Source organism: Biomphalaria glabrata, chromosome 10 (assembly GCF_947242115.1).
Source record: "Biomphalaria glabrata chromosome 10, xgBioGlab47.1, whole genome shotgun sequence".
Lineage (NCBI taxonomy): Eukaryota > Metazoa > Mollusca > Gastropoda > Planorbidae > Biomphalaria > Biomphalaria glabrata.
In genome coordinates, this window is record NC_074720.1 from 13147932 (window position 1) to 13166144 (window position 18213).

General features: G+C 34.9%; 1 protein-coding gene across 3 annotated transcripts in view; it reads left to right on the forward strand.

The window, feature by feature from the left end:
• Positions 1 to 3255: 3255 nt before the first annotated feature.
• The window catches only part of LOC106062598 (F-box only protein 39-like), a 26387-nt gene continuing 11429 nt past the window's right edge, over positions 3256 to 18213 (forward strand). For 2 of the 3 annotated variants that reach the window (XM_056045228.1, XM_056045230.1), the window contains exons 1-6: positions 3256 to 3551; positions 5376 to 5530; positions 10858 to 11110; positions 13584 to 13832; positions 15652 to 15798; positions 17013 to 17194. In XM_056045228.1, the coding sequence (XP_055901203.1) occupies positions 3515 to 3551; positions 5376 to 5530; positions 10858 to 11110; positions 13584 to 13832; positions 15652 to 15798; positions 17013 to 17194 (1023 nt within the window). In that variant the 5' untranslated portion in view covers positions 3256 to 3514. The remainder of the gene's footprint in view (positions 3552 to 5375; positions 5531 to 10857; positions 11111 to 13583; positions 13833 to 15651; positions 15799 to 17012; positions 17195 to 18213) is intronic. The other variant, XM_056045229.1, reaches the window with a different exon arrangement.

The window sequence follows — 18213 nt, forward strand, 5'->3', positions numbered from 1 at the left end:
AAATATTCAAATTTACTACTAGATTGAATACAAATACAAAACTGATCTCTACCAATACAAGACTGATCTCTACCAATACAAGACTGATCTCTACCAATTCTAACTGAAGACTACTGTACGTCTTAACCATCTGAGAATTTTAACACGACTGACTCTTACTTTATTCTTGCCCTCGCGTCTGTACTTGACCTTTTAACTAAGATATTTGGCTTAACCAATGAAAATATTTTCTGCAACCAATCAAATCAAGTGTCAAGCATGATAGATGGGTGCTTGCTACGTCGTAGTAATTTCCGAGTTTGACCTTAACCTTGACTTAAGTTTATTTTAAATTATTTAATATTTTAAAACTAAAACTTGGCCTTGATACGTTACAATATGCTGTGGAGCACTATAGAGCAGGACAAGACACACAGAAGGTCTCTGCTCTTCCACTGCACCCAAGTTTGTCCCCGGACGCCTTGACCAAATCTTGCTTCCCGAATAGGATGGGCTTTAGGGCGAGAGAGTGAGGTCGACGTGTTGCTCGAATCCTCCTCACTTAAATCCAAATTCCAACGCAAGTCATTAGTCACCTCCCCCCCCCCCCCGAAATACAACTAACCTTCCGGGATAACATAGGTCTCACCATGAGGAGGCACAAAATCCCAATTGCAAGGCGCTCGCCCCCCTGGATGACAAAAGTGGTCATCATCGAACCACGATTATTATTATTATTAAATTATAAAAATAACTTACTATTTGATTTGTGAATGGACCAAATATTTAATAGCACTTGACCTATACAGGGGAAGTAACCCCTGAGGGATTACGGGCACGACATGGCCTGAATTGTGCCAATGTGCCAAAACCCAAAATATCAAATATACAGTTAAAATTCTTTTTTTTTTTTTTTTTTTTTAAATGTATTTAAAAAGCGATCACCGTAGGAAATGCTTAGAAAATAATTGGGGATTTTTACACTAAAAGTTACTCAGTTATCTGCTCTTTGCTTATCAAAAAAAAAATACAGTAAGAGCGAAAACAAGAGAAATCAATAAGCAGAAATAGACTCGCCTCAAAGTCACTGATGTGTATCATAATACTGCTGTACAGTGCTCTCTTTTTGTATAAAACAAAATAGCAATATTTCATTAACTAATTGTTATTTTTTGTTCATTTATTCGTGAATTATCATCGACTATGAATAATTATGCAAAATTTCCACTTAAGTTCAGGAATGGTCAGTGGAAGAAAAATAGTACATATAAAATAAGGAAGGAAATAACTCCAGAAATACAGAAACATCTCTATAATTTAACCCTAGCTCATTGCGTGGCGGGTGATCTTCGTATTGATTCTACTTTAACGGCTAGAGTTAGTTGCCCATTTGTTGGACATAAGACTAAAGTCATAGAGTGAAAGTCTAATGCTTCCCCCCTTATTGAAATCATCTTATCTTATCTTATATAATTCAGACGTTACTTTAAAAAGAGAAGATGATTACGACCTACGCGTCATGTATTCAGTCAACCAATGACTTAAATTCTGCCAAGTCACTGGTTTTCCTGGCTAGCTCAGGCAACCCATTCCATGCTCTAATAGCACTAGGGAAGAAGGAGCATTTGTACAAATTTGTCCTAGCATATGGGATGAGGGATGTGCCTTTATCTTTGTGTCTTTCAGAGTATTTTATTAAATTTTGTTTTTGTATTTGAAGATTATGGTTCAGTGTTTTATGTATAATTGCTACTTTACTTTGGAGTCTTCGAACCTGAAGACTTTCTAAATTTAGTGATTTTACTAAAGTTGTTACTCTAGTCAAATGTGAATATTCGTTTGTTATGAATCTCACTGCTCTATTTTATTTTTGTTCCAGTTTCTTAATGTTTTCTTGAGTTGAGGGGTCCCAAACAGATGATGCATATTCTATTATTGGCATAACCAAGGTTAAAGAACATTTTAGTTTTATATTCTTATTTGATTTATAGAAATTTCTTTTTATAAACCCTAATGCTTTGTTTAATGTTTTGATAGTTTTTCATTTATTATAAACACCTAGGTATTTTGCGTTTTTAGTCTATGTTACTGGTTTGCCATGAATTAGATAAGTGGAATTATTTTGCGCCACTACGCGGTAATTACATGCATGTGAGATGCCTTGGATCAGAAAGATGTTTTTGGACATTTCTACGCTCTAATGGTTAGCTAGTTTAGTACTGCGTTACTGCTAGGCGGTGTTGCCGTATCTGGGGTTCACTAGTTCGTGCCCTGGTCCCTTAATTTTCGATGTATTTTTTTTATTCCCCATCTTCTCTGGTGAAAGAAAAAAAATGAGTTTTTACTTTTACAAGTCAACACTATGGCTGTTAAAACAAAACAAAAAAACTCCTCGATGCTTTGAAAAGAGGAAAGCTGAGCTGGTTTGGTCCTAGTGTAAGACCTGCCTGTCAAAAGTCATCCTTCAAAGTACAGTGGAGGGAGCACGAAGAAACAGTTTTCATAAGAAAAACTTGCTGGAGAAGAAAAAAGAATGGACCGTCTCTCTCTCTTGTTATCCTGCTAAGAACAGCTGCTAACCAGGATAAGTGGAGGGATTTGGTTACACGATCTGTAACCGTTACGATGAAAGTCAAGGGACAGATGATGATGATGATCTTGAAATCTTCTGTCATTAAAATTTAGTCCCTAGTGCTGCCTTCAGATATGTAATACGTTGAGCTAGGGGTTAAAGGTCAATTCTGTGTATTTTAGTTGGCAACGCAAGCTTAAAATATATGACCATATTACAAGATCCACGGGGCTCGCAAAGACCTTCCTTCAGGGAACAGTACCAGGAAAAATAAGAAGAGGCAGAGAGCGAAATCGATGGGAGGACAACATAAAAGAATTGACCGGCCTACCACTGATAGAGGCAAAAGACATGGAGGAATGGAGAAAGACGGTCGACAAATCATGCTTGGTGCCCTAACAGGCCAACAGACTAAGGGAAAGGTAAAGGTAAAAGAAAAAGGCAATATGGATACAAATTGAAGAGCGTAGCAAAGTTTATTCTAAAATCTGCAGTGCTAAAACGTGTTTACAAAATTATCCTTTACCTTTTAAAAAACAAAGTTTATCTACACTCCCTTTAGTTGTGACGCTAGATTCACCAAATTCTGGGTTTTTATAGTCTTTCCGTCATATACGAACGACTCTACTATAGACACGTAGCTCGAGATGAAATCTATTTTTATCCGTTACGTAGAACGTCATAAATATTTGTGTTTACATATGGCCGTCATATTGGAGACTACATCTTTAGACCATATAATATTTCTCATTAAAATAGCATTTTTATAATACGATACCGTTCTATACTCAGATCATAACTTGTATGGGATCTATGACTCATTTTAAAAATAGCTGTTAAATCGAATTTAAAAAAAAGAAGATCTAGAACTAGATCTTGATTGAGTCGTGATAGATAATTTAGATCTATTCGATTATTCTAGATCTATAGAGACAAGATTAAGAAATTTTAATATAGATCTAGATGGGATCTAATGTACATTTGAAGGCAGAAATGCTGTGTAAGTTGATGTCAGTTAGTTAACAAGAAACAGAAAGATAGATCAGTTTGTATTGTAATTGCTGAACATTGTTCTTATTAATGCTGATTACATGAACTTCAATATAGTTTTAGAAATAAAAGTCTTTATGAGAAGCTAAATAACTCCTAAGTAGGTATATGTATTTAATAAAATACATCATTCGATAGATAAATGGATAAATATAGATAAATAGATAGAGATAGATAGATAGATAGATAGATAGATAGATAGATAGATAGATAGATAGATAGATAGCATGGATTCTTGAGTAGCCAATTTCTATCCATTTTGTTTGTACCATCAGATCAATTAAAATCCAAGTAGCAACTATGAACACTGGTGACTGAAGTACAGTTGTAGTAGACTAGCCTAGGCTTATCAGGAATTGATGTCTGAATTCTGAGTAGCCAAATTTTAGCCAGTTTTTTACACCTTCAAATCAATTAACTTCTGCCAGGAAGCAACTTAACATGTAGTGCTTCCACTGAAATAAAGTTAATTAGGATAAGCTTTTATTGTAATCAACTAGAATAGGCCAATCTGTAGTTCATGTCCGACCAAGTGCGCTTTATTATAGGCTTGTAATTCAATATTGTATAGCATGTTAGTCGTGACGATTTGTTTTCATTTCCACAGAATCAATAGTTCTCATTCGATTTAGTATAGACCAGATACAAGTTTGGTTGTTGTTATTGTTGTTTCCATGTGTTGGAAGACAAATCCTTGCCAGCTGTCTTTGGACATGGTTGAAGAGTTCAGTCAATCTTGGCACATGTATTCACCTCTTGTGGAGTTGCTGGTCATTGTTAGCGCTCGATAAAATAGCAGGTGAAACACGTCCACCAGTTTACGAGATCTAAGAAAGTTCTTCCCATGCCATCTGAGTCAAAACGTTTATTTGAGATTATTAAAGAACAAGACTTTACATTCCATATCTTACTTTCGTTACTTTCTTCATTAACGTCTCTCTTTTCAAGCAATAATTATTCTCAGTCAAGCCTGTTTTGTCTTCATCCTAAAACGATTCAAGAATTGCAACGTAAAGAAGAATATCAGCACTGCCAGATGAGCGTTCATCGCCGGCTTGTCCATCGTGACGAGAAGCAATTCAGTTGTAAAGTTATTGACAGTTTTGGCAGCGTTTGCAATTTTTGTTTGATCAACCGTTGAGATATACGATCCGCACGGATAAACTTACCAACGTGTATAGTAAATAGTTGGTTCACATGTTATTATTTTTTTTTCAATTTATTTTTGACTCAAGTATTTACAGTGAACTTAATATTGTAAAGGTAAGGGGAGGGGGCGACAGGGCAACTGTTCTTTTCTATAATATTCTCTGTAGTAAAACAGTTGAAGTTACGACTTTTGCCATAGGTGGCAACTTGCACCCCTGCAAAAAATCCTGCAGGCGCCCATGGTAGATAGATAGATAGATAGATGGACTGACAAATAGATAGATAGATAGATAGATAGATAGATAGATAGATAGATAGATAGATAGATAGATAGATAGATAGATAGATTGGTTGATTGATTGATTGATTGATTGATGGATTGGTCGACAGATATACATATATAGATTGATAGATTGATTGATTGATTTTATCAAGAAAGAGTGACATAGAGAGCAAGAGTGAAAGGGAAAATGTGTTATGGAAAAAATGTCCCAAAGATTTAGAATGAAAAATGCCTTATACAGATAATGCCTTCTAAATTTTGATGGATTTGGTCTAAACGAATAATATTTGATGGAACAAATAGCCTAAAATAATATTTTTGTGTATGATATTTTATCTGTAGTCAAAAATAAACCTAATGTCGTGGATGTCAAGGGCGGCGTCATTAGAAAAGTTCCTGACGAGCCCATGGAAAGTGAAGAGGAACAAGCAGCTAAAAGGATGAAGCTAACAAACAATGAATACACAGCTGAGTGTACGTCGAATGTTTTAGACCAGGTAAACTTTCAGTTATTTCTCAAAATCCTTTAAAACAAATTTGTGAAATTGTATCAGTACATATGTACATCACTTTTTATTTTGGTCACAGTGTTGATAGTGGATATTGGGCTTTTAGACAATCTGGGTCGACATTTGACATGTTAGGTAGAGACTTCGCAAGTACCTGCTTGTATTGTTGTGTAACTTTACCAGTAGCGTAGAGTTCATGATCTTTGAAATGTTGTGACACGTCATAGCTAGCTATACATTCATGGGGCAAGGAATTTTGAATGGAAAAAGTTCACATAACTTATTAGGGATGTTTAAAATAAGAATTTGACATAGTCCTCTGACACATTCAAAGTCGCAGAAAGGAAAACTCTGCAAGATGGGAGGGTGGTCAAGCTGTAGTAAACGGTTGGCATGTCTTTTTTATTTTGTCTGCTTGATCTTGCAATGAAGATAATTACAAAGAGTCAGGGGGCGTGAAGGCGCTGATAGATGAGGGCAATAATTCTTGATTCGCTTCACCAAACCATTCAGTGTTGATCCTAATTAGCTCCTTGAAAGAATCACAGGTTTCTATTTCATGCGATTAAATTGTTTTTTCTTGTATATAAATTTGTCGATGAATTGACAGTCGTATCTTTCGATACATTCGCTCAGAACATCGGCTTGGAAATTTAGTTTCTTTGATGTCCTCCGACATTCAGGGTGGTGATGAGACTTAATGTGTGCCAAGTGGTGCCTGGCTATTCAGCCATTTCTGTATTCAAGCAGGAAATGTAACTGCTCAGCGCGTTGGTGAATTTATGGCTGACGTTGTTGTGATTTCCTATGTGTAGCTATAACATTGTTTGTTAGGATTGCTTCTGTGTAGCTATAACATTGTTTGTTAGGATTGCTTCTGTGTAGCTATAACTTTGTTTGTTATGATTGCTTCTGTGTACCTATAACATTGTTTGTTAGGATTGCTTCTGTGTAGCTATAACATTGTTTGTTATGATTGCTTCTGTGTACCTATAACAATGTTTGTTAGGATTGCTTCTGTGTACCTATAACATTGTTTGTTAGGATTGCTTCTGTGTACCTATAACAATGTTTGTTAGGATTGCTTCTATGTAGCTATAACATTGTTTGTTATGATTGCTTCTGTGTACCTATAACATTGTTTATTATGATTGCTTCTGTGTAGCTATAACATTGTTTGTTATGATTGCTTCTGTGTAGCTATAACATTGTTTGTTAGGATTGCTTCTGTGTAGCTATAACATTGTTTGTTAGGATTGCTTCTGTGTACCTATAACATTGTTTGTTAGGATTGCTTCTGTGTAGCTATAACATTGTTTGTTATGATTGCTTCTGTGTACCTATAACATTGTTTGTTAGGATTGCTTCTGTGTAGCTATAACATTGTTTGTTAGGATTGCTTCTGTGTAGCTATAACATTGTTTGTTATGATTCTTCTGTGTACCTATAACATTGTTTGTTAGGATTGCTTCTGTGTAGCTATAACATTGTTTGTTAGGATTGCTTCTGTGTAGCTATAACATTGTTTGTTAGGATTGCTTCTGTGTAGCTATAACATTGTTTTTTAGGATTGCTTCTGTGTACTTATAACATTGTTTGTTAGGATTGCTTCTGTGTAGCTATAACATTGTTTGTTATGATTGCTTCTGTGTAGCTATAACATTGTTTGTTAGGATTGCTTCTGTGTAGCTATAATATTGTTTGTTATGATTGCTTCTGTGTACCTATAACATTGTTTGTTAGGATTGCTTCTGTGTAGCTATAACATTGTTTATTATGATTGCTTCTGTGTAGCTATAACATTGTTTATTATGATTGCTTCTGTGTAGCTAAAACATTGTTTGTTATGATTGCTTCTGTGTACCTATAACATTGTTTGTTATGATTGCCTCTGTGTACCTATAACATTGTTTGTTAGGATTGCTTCTGTGTAGCTATAACATTGTTTGTTATGATTGCTTCTGTGTACCTATAACATTGTTTGTTATGATTGCTTCTGTGTACCTATAACAATGTTTGTTAGGATTGCTTCTGTGTACCTATAACATTGTTTGTTAGGATTGCTTCTGTGTACCTATAACAATGTTTGTTAGGATTGCTTCTATGTAGCTATAACATTGTTTGTTATGATTGCTTCTGTGTACCTATAACATTGTTTATTATGATTGCTTCTGTGTAGCTATAACATTGTTTGTTATGATTGCTTCTGTGTAGCTATAACATTGTTTGTTAGGATTGCTTCTGTGTAGCTATAACATTGTTTGTTAGGATTGCTTCTGTGTACCTATAACATTGTTTGTTAGGATTGCTTCTGTGTAGCTATAACATTGTTTGTTATGATTGCTTCTGTGTACCTATAACATTGTTTGTTAGGATTGCTTCTGTGTAGCTATAACATTGTTTGTTAGGATTGCTTCTGTGTAGCTATAACATTGTTTGTTAGGATTGCTTCTGTGTAGCTATAACATTGTTTGTTAGGATTGCTTCTGTGTAGCTATAACTTTGTTTGTTATGATTGCTTCTGTGTACCTATAACATTGTTTGTTAGGATTGCTTCTGTGTAGCTATAACATTGTTTGTTATGATTGCTTCTGTGTACCTATAACAATGTTTGTTAGGATTGCTTCTGTGTACCTATAACATTGTTTGTTAGGATTGCTTCTGTGTACCTATAACAATGTTTGTTAGGATTGCTTCTATGTAGCTATAACATTGTTTGTTATGATTGCTTCTGTGTACCTATAACATTGTTTATTATGATTGCTTCTGTGTAGCTATAACATTGTTTGTTATGATTGCTTCTGTGTAGCTATAACATTGTTTGTTAGGATTGCTTCTGTGTAGCTATAACATTGTTTGTTAGGATTGCTTCTGTGTACCTATAACATTGTTTGTTAGGATTGCTTCTGTGTAGCTATAACATTGTTTGTTATGATTGCTTCTGTGTACCTATAACATTGTTTGTTAGGATTGCTTCTGTGTAGCTATAACATTGTTTGTTAGGATTGCTTCTGTGTAGCTATAACATTGTTTGTTATGATTCTTCTGTGTACCTATAACATTGTTTGTTAGGATTGCTTCTGTGTAGCTATAACATTGTTTGTTAGGATTGCTTCTGTGTAGCTATAACATTGTTTGTTAGGATTGCTTCTGTGTAGCTATAACATTGTTTTTTAGGATTGCTTCTGTGTACTTATAACATTGTTTGTTAGGATTGCTTCTGTGTAGCTATAACATTGTTTGTTAAGATTGCTTCTGTGTAGCTATAACATTGTTTGTTAGGATTGCTTCTGTGTAGCTATAATATTGTTTGTTATGATTGCTTCTGTGTACCTATAACATTGTTTGTTAGGATTGCTTCTGTGTAGCTATAACATTGTTTATTATGATTGCTTCTGTGTAGCTATAACATTGTTTATTATGATTGCTTCTGTGTAGCTAAAACATTGTTTGTTATGATTGCTTCTGTGTACCTATAACATTGTTTGTTATGATTGCCTCTGTGTACCTATAACATTGTTTGTTAGGATTGCTTCTGTGTAGCTATAACATTGTTTGTTATGATTGCTTCTGTGTACCTATAACATTGTTTGTTATGATTGCTTCTGTGTACCTATAACAATGTTTGTTAGGATTGCTTCTGTGTACCTATAACATTGTTTGTTAGGATTGCTTCTGTGTACCTATAACAATGTTTGTTAGGATTGCTTCTATGTAGCTATAACATTGTTTGTTATGATTGCTTCTGTGTACCTATAACATTGTTTATTATGATTGCTTCTGTGTAGCTATAACATTGTTTGTTATGATTGCTTCTGTGTAGCTATAACATTGTTTGTTAGGATTGCTTCTGTGTAGCTATAACATTGTTTGTTAGGATTGCTTCTGTGTACCTATAACATTGTTTGTTAGGATTGCTTCTGTGTAGCTATAACATTGTTTGTTATGATTGCTTCTGTGTACCTATAACATTGTTTGTTAGGATTGCTTCTGTGTAGCTATAACATTGTTTGTTAGGATTGCTTCTGTGTAGCTATAACATTGTTTGTTATGATTCTTCTGTGTACCTATAACATTGTTTGTTAGGATTGCTTCTGTGTAGCTATAACATTGTTTGTTAGGATTGCTTCTGTGTAGCTATAACATTGTTTGTTAGGATTGCTTCTGTGTAGCTATAACATTGTTTTTTAGGATTGCTTCTGTGTACTTATAACATTGTTTGTTAGGATTGCTTCTGTGTAGCTATAACATTGTTTGTTATGATTGCTTCTGTGTAGCTATAACATTGTTTGTTAGGATTGCTTCTGTGTAGCTATAATATTGTTTGTTATGATTGCTTCTGTGTACCTATAACATTGTTTGTTAGGATTGCTTCTGTGTAGCTATAACATTGTTTATTATGATTGCTTCTGTGTAGCTATAACATTGTTTATTATGATTGCTTCTGTGTAGCTAAAACATTGTTTGTTATGATTGCTTCTGTGTACCTATAACATTGTTTGTTATGATTGCCTCTGTGTACCTATAACATTGTTTGTTAGGATTGCTTCTGTGTAGCTATAACATTGTTTGTTATGATTGCTTCTGTGTACCTATAACATTGTTTGTTAGGATTGCTTCTGTGTAGCTATAACATTGTTTATTAGGATTGTTTATGTGTAGCTATAACATTGTTTGTTAGGATTGCTTCTGTGTAGCTATAACATTGTTTGTTAGGATTGCTTCTGTGTAGCTATAACATTGTTTGTTATGATTGCTTCTGTGTACCTATAACATTGTTTGTTATGATTGCTTCTGTGTAGCTATAACATTGTTTGTTATGATTGCTTCTGTGTACCTATAACATTGTTTGTTATGATTGCTTCTGTGTAGCTATAACATAGTTTGTTAGGATTGCTTCTGTGTAGCTATAACATTGTTTGTTAGGATTGCTTCTGTGTAGCTATAACATTGTTTGTTAGGATTGCTTCTGTGTAGCTATAATATTGTTTGTTAGGATTGCTTCTGTGTAGCTATAACATTGTTTGTTAGGATTGCTTCTGTGTAGCTATAACATTGTTTTTTAGGATTGCTTCTGTGTACTTATAATATTGTTTGTTAGGATTGCTTCTGTGTAGCTATAACATTGTTTGTTATGATTGCTTCTGTGTAGCTATAACATTGTTTGTTATGATTGCTTCTGTGCAGCTATAATTTTGTTGGTTAAGGTTGATTCTGTATTTCTATAACATTTTTGTTATGATTGCCTCTGTATAGCTGAAACGTGTTCGATATGATTCTTTTGATTGTAGTCTTTGTCTTTTCTTCGCTTGTAGGATACAGATGCCATTACCCATGATTGGAGATTGTTGCCCTATGTTGCCTTAACTCAGATTTACTCTATGCTGCCTAACAATGACCGGTACCACATGTCCTTGACCTGCCGAAACTGGGGTGTGCCTCTGACATCACCAGAGATCTGGAGAGCACTGAAGTTCAAGTTTAACAGAGTAGAAGACAGGAAAGCGGCGGAGTATGTCCTGAAGGTGCGGCCGTATGCGTTACGCTACCTCAACGTAGACTGCAAGGGTAAGGCCTTCACTTAGTAGATTTACAGAAACAAGGTATTCATTCTCATGGATAAAATGATCTAATAAATGATTCGATTTACAGAAACAAGGTATTCATTCTCATGGATAAAATGATCTAATAAATGATTCGATTTACAGAAACAAGGTATTCATTCTCATGGATAAAATGATCTAATAAATGATTCGATTTACAGAAACAAGGTATTCATTCTCATAGATAAAATGATCTAATAAATGATTCGATTTACAGAAACAAGGTATTCATTCTCATGGATAAAATGATCTAATAAATGATTCGATTTACAGAAACAAGGTATTCATTCTCATGGATAAAATGATCTAATAAATGATTCGATTTACAGAAACAAGGTATTCATTCTCATGGACAAAATGATGTAATAAATGATTCGATTTACAGAAACAAGGTATTCATTCTCATAGATAAAATGATCTAATAAATGATTCGATTTACAGAAACAAGGTATTCATTCTCATGGATAAAATGATCTAATAAATGATTCGATTTACAGAAACAAGGTATTCATTCTCATGGATAAAATGATCTAATAAATGATTCGATTTACAGAAACAAGGTATTCATTCTCATGGATAAAATGATCTAATAAATGATTCGATTTACAGAAACAAGGTATTCATTCTCATGGATAAAATGATCTAATAAATGATTCGATTTACAGAAACAAGGTATTCATTCTCATGGATAAAATGATCTAATAAATGATTCAATTAACAGAAACAAGGTATCCATTCTCATGGATAAAATGATCTAATAAATGATTCGATTTACAGAAACAAGGTATCCATTCTCATGAATAAAATGATCTAATAAATGATTCGATTTACAGAAACAAGGTATTCATTCTCATGGATAAGATGATCTAATAAATGATTCGATTTACGGAAACAAGGTATTCATTCTCATGGATAAGATGATCTAATAAATGATTCGATTTACAGAAACAAGGTATTCATTCTCATTGATAACATGATCTAATAAATGAGTCGATTTACAGAAACAAGGTATTCATTCTCATTGATAACATGATCTAATAAATGATTCGATTTACAGAAACAAGGTATTCATTCTCATTGATAACATGATCTAATAAAAAAAAATATTCTTATCATCTAAAAACAAGCTATATTGTTTTTAAAATAAAATATACAAACATTTAGATTTAATTTTTTTTATTTTGAAACAAAATAAGAAACTAATAAAGTATTGCAAAGCTAAATGTACATATCTTCTTAATTGAATAATTTCTGCTAAAAACTATTATAATTTTCGAAAAGTTGCACTTTAAAACAACATCAACAACTAAATAAGTATCTGTATTATACGCTGGGATGTGGTGTAGGGAAGAAGACCAGTATCGGATGGCTTCTAGGAGAGACGCTTGGAGAGCCCTTGCAAGGGTCGGGGAAGACACATTTAAGAAAGAAAATCCCTTGTAGAAGGCAAGACTTAGATGACGAAAAGAAACTACTTTGACAGACCTCAGGCGGACAACAGACTTTGTCTGCATCCGATTCGTCGAAATATGCAGGTCATAAAAGGGCTTGTCTTTGTGTCACCTGAATCACTGCGCTAATTTGTAATCTTCAGAATCAATGACAATGCCAAAACATATTTATACACATATTGTTTGAACACATGATTAAATAGACAGTGATGTTAATGCTCTAATTCAGTGCAGTTAGTTTTTATGTCACATTCACATTCACCTGTCAATTGGTCTGTTAGACCGCTGGGACACTACACGAGATCCGTCGACCGTCCTTCTCCATTTCTCTCTGTCTTTGTCAGAATTAGAGCCTCTACCAGAGACAAGTCCGTCTTACCCGAATGTTGTCCTCCCATCGCTTTCTTTGCTTCTCCTCCCACCCTTGGTACTGTTATCTGCAGAAATGCCCTGCGAGCCCCGATGACCTCATTATATAACCGTACAGTCTTGCGTTTTTAACTGTGGTCAGAAAATCATCATGGGGCCAAATTGCCATTCCCGTTTCCAATGTCCACTCTTGTTGCATGATTCTTGGATGTGATGCCTAGAATCTTTCTGTAACATTCCAATTCCGTGGACACCATAGTTTATAAAATATGAGAAAATTGACACTGTAACAACTAGAAAAAAGTGGCTCTGGATAGATGCACATGGAGAGCGAGCATAAAGGAAAGATTGCAGATGCCATACACAACAGCTGCAGAAAGAATGGTGAAAGTGCAACGGCGCCTGGTGATTACATAAGTCCAACCTGTGACCTCAGCTGTGTTTCAAGGATTGGCCTCTTGAGTCACACAAGATATTGTAAAGGGAAAATACCATTACAGGAGTCGTAAAATCCCACCGAGAATGTTTTTATGTGGTTTGTTATGTAAGTGTATTTATCTCTTTGTCTTTAAATTCATCACTCTGATGACATATTGCTGTTGTTTTGTTTCCTGACAGTATCCGTTGGTGGTATTGTTGGAGAAAGGGACTCCATCATTTATTTGCTCAGATTAATTCGCTACTTGGTCTACCACAAAACTGACCAGCTGATCTCCCTTCGGTTGGCCAACATGAGCCGAATCATTGTGAAGTGGACAAAATCCACCAAACATAGAGATCTAGTCCTGACATTGCGCCGCTTCCTGGAAACACAGAAGGAGCTGCGGATTTTGAATTTGTCCTGTGCAGGTTTCACTTTAGAACAAGGTGAGATGGGAAAATGTAGTTCAATAATGCTCTTCAAATCATGGGCGTAGCCAGGATTTTATTTCGGGGAGGGGGGTTAGGGGATTTTTTCGCCCTCCCCACCCGCGAAAAAAATATATATATGTATGTATGTGTATGTTTGTGTACATAGTTAATCTTAATTACATTCTGACCATTCTTTCGGAAGACGTTTGAACCCCAACCCCCCCCCCCCCTGGCTACGCCCATGCTTCAAAATTATGCGGCCTGTGTTTTTTGCATCCTCTGGGTCATATGAGCTCAGACACGCGTGTCGTGTCACGGACCTGTGCTCATTTATTCAACCAAATGTGTGGGATAAGTGCCTAAGTAGACAAACAGTTTGGCTGCCTTGAGGGATTGAGATTGATTCCAGATATAAATAGTGAATATTTTAGTTCCATATTTGACTCGAGCTGACTGTTGAGCACCTAATGAGAGCACGGAAACTTTCTCCAATAAGATTACTTCAGAGCACGCTGAGCATGCTACCAGGGCAAGAAAACGCACTATACAAAAAACGACAATAATAATAACAGTTATATTAAAAGGGGGCATGTTGGCTTGGTGGTAAGGTGCTTAGCTTCAGAACCGACTGTTCTCGGTTTGATCCTCGGTAAAGGCTGGAATTTATTTGAATTTCGGACTTTTAGGACGCCCTGAATCCATCCAACTCTGAAGGGTACCTGACAATTGTTGGGGAAAGTAAGGGCGGTTGGTCGTTGTGTTGGCAACATGACATCGTTCTAAACCGTCGGCAATAGAACTTTTATAAAGGCTACCTTTGCATCATCTACTATAGATCGCAAGGTCTGAAAAGGGGTACCGTAACTCTTTCTCTCCTAATTAGCGATGCCAACGTTGATTTGATCCCATTACAGTAAATTGATTTTTGGATTTATAAGCTTTAATTTGTGTTGTTTAAAAAGAGCATACATTCCCCTATAATTCGATACCAATTATAACATTTTCTGATTAACAAAAAAGTTATTGAAGTTTAATCACAACAAGATAGTGAAATACAAATGAGCAAAATGAATAAATTTATCGGAACGAAGAAAATAATTACGGAAAGAAAGAGTTAACTTATTAATAATAATAATAATAATAATTGTGACATCTAATGACCTCGCAGACCCTGAACATTCCTAGGAATATTTTTATTATTTTTCTTAGGGTGGTACTGATGCAGAACTGACTTTATATATCTGATATTTATTTTTGGAACGATGATTAATTTTCTTTTCTTCTTAATGGAACCTTTTCCTGGTGGCGGATTCTCGTATGAAATCGAAACTTTACACAATTCGTTCATTGGCGCAGGCAATACGTGAATCAATAAAAATAGTAATCAATAAGTCAATTAATTGCTGGTTTTTAATTACTTTGTTTCATACCAACAAGTGAAACTAATCCTTCAGTATTCACAGATATGATTAAATACGTCGGGTTTTGTCCTCTTCAATAATTGTACACGTTATTTCTCCCACATCCAGTCTTCGATCAAGTTCTAATTATTTTTTTATATATTTTTTTATTTAATTAATAAAATTAATTATCTATTGTACCAGAACAAAAACAGATTTGTGACATTAGTCAATTAATTATAAGTAATTAATTTTTTGTTTGATATCGACAAAGCGAAATAACGTCAACATTCTTGTGTAATGTAGTTCTAGGTGCGGAGTTATTTATAGTAGATAAGCTTTGTTTTGTTTTTTGTTTGTTTTTGTTTTGTTTTTTTGCTATTTATATTTTAAAATGATTTCTTTAAATACTCTCCCCCCCCCCTTTTTTTTAGGAACCACGATGTTAAAAAAGGTGGGACAAAGTTGCGGATCAAAATTGGATAAACTGATCATTGATGGATTGTTTGCCATAGAGGAGGACAGAGAAATGTTGTCAGTTGTTATAATACAGCCTTTAAAATATTTTACAGAAATAACGTGTAAGTTCTATTATAAGCAGCCATTGATAGGTATAATAGATACTCTACTTGGTCCTAGAAGAAAAATATTAGTAGGCATAGTAGTACAGACTCCTAGGAACACGGTACTTGAAATAAACACCTGTTTGATTTCAATATATGCAACCATGGCGTCACTACTTGTAATAACTTAGTTTAAAATTAAGCTACAAGAGGCAGAGAAAAAAAAACTCTGAGTAGAAGTGAATATATTACGTACATAAATAAATAATAAATGTGATATTGAATTGAAAATTCCAATGAAAAAGCAAACGACTAAGTAATGAAGCAAAAACAAAAATACATGTATGTGGTCAATAATTAAGAATTGACCATCCTAATACCGTTTAATTAATTATAGAATCGCTCTCTGGGACAAGTCCAAAAAAAGCCCGTGGAGTCTAGGAGCGCTTGAGGCGCCCTGACCTTACTTACCCTTGGAGGAGGCTATTAGAGCATGGAATGGGTTGCCTGAGCTAGCCAGGAAAACCAGTGACTTGGCAGAATTTAAGTCATTGGTTAATATGCATTACTAATTGCATGACGCGCAGGACGTAATCATCTTCTTTTTGAAGTAACGTCTGTATTATATAAGATAAGATAACCTTTGACATCCATGGGGTGCAGGTTAATTTCCTACACATTTATATATATATATATATAACTTTTATATACTTTCATGCTTATAGCAGGCTCAGATCTCATTTGTGGACCAGTTGGGGGGGGGGTATCTAGAAGTTGGTTTTCCGTGCTGCCTTTAGGCGCTCAGTAAACACAACTCTGCCCGAGTCGGGAGTCGAACCTCGAGCCCCCTTCTAGGTAGCCAACCCAAGCCAAGTTCAAGCGCACTTAGCCTCTCGACCACGCTTCCCTCATTTGTCATGGGCCGCATGACTAAAAGTAAAACGTTGAGTAGAATACAAATCAATATCTACGGTGGTATGTGTGGTCGAGAGGCCAAGTACGCTTGAACTTGGCTTGGCTACCCATCAAGGGGACTCGAGGTTCGACGAATGAGATAGGACCATAGCACTCTGAGTATGCTATAAGCATAAAAGTAGCAGTATTTAAAAGCTATAATTTATTTCATTGTGCACTTTGGAAAAAACTTTGGGGTGACCAAAAGGCAACGCTTCACCGGCTGGTAATTGGTGTCGTAAGAGTTATCTTTTTGTTTCTTTTTTTTTTTGTGACAGCCTTGTCCATCAGTTATGAGTACCTCTGTGATCAAGTCATTGATGCTCTGATTGACTACGGGAAACTGCTGAACCTACGGATTTATGTGGAAGATTCAAAGCAACTGCATCGCATTACAAGCGAGTCCTGGCGGGTACTGCAGGCTGAGTGCCCAGACTTGGAGGTCCATTACGTCTTGCATGTGAGTTACTCGTTTGTTGAGAGCCAACAAGACTTGTGATTTACTTGTATCACGTAATGATAAGTGTCAATGTTGTTTTGATTGTGTAAATAGTATACAACGTGTTTACATTTCGATAAACAACAGGAAGTTTCCAATAGAACTAATAATAGTCAAGGAGATAAACAACAGGAAGTTTCCAATAGAACTAATAATAGTCAAGGAGATAAACAACAGGAAGTTTCCAATAGAACTAATAATAGTCAAGGAGATAAAAAAAAACAATTAAAGAATGAATTTTTACAGCCGTGGGTTCTGGTTTGTTATTATGTATTTGGGGTTTAATTTTAGAAGGTGGAAATAAAGCTAAGCTTATTGTTACGTTTTAATCTTTATGATAAAAAGTACTTATGTGAATATATTATTGACATTAATTTTTTGTTTTGCCTGTTTAATGTGTGATCAATTATTTTATAATATGTAGCTGAAGGATTTAATTTTATATTTCGTAAGGAGGACTTATATTATTTTTTTTAACCTTAAATAATCTCCAATATACAATTTTTATTGTGCTATCAGATTCTGAAATTTTCAAGACTACTTCACCACCTTATCCGATTGTGACAACCTCTTTGTTTAGCTCCAGTATTATATTTGATTGTGATAGCCTCTTTGTTTAGCTCCAGTATTATATTTGATTGTGATAGCCTCTTTGTTTAGCTCCAGTATTATATTTGATTGTGACAACCTGTTTATTTAGCTCCAGTATTATATTTGATTGTGACAACCTCTTTGTTTAGCTCCAGTATTATATTTGATTGTGACAACCTGTTTATTTAGCTCCAATATTATACTTGATTGTGACAACCTCTTTGTTTAGCTCCAGTATTATATTTGATTGTGACAACCTGTTTATTTAGCTCCAGTATTATATTTGATTGTGACAACCTCTTTGTTTAGCTCCAGTATTATATTTGATTGTGAAAACCTCTTTGTTTAGCTCCAGTATTATATTTGATTGTGACAAAATGTTCGGTTAG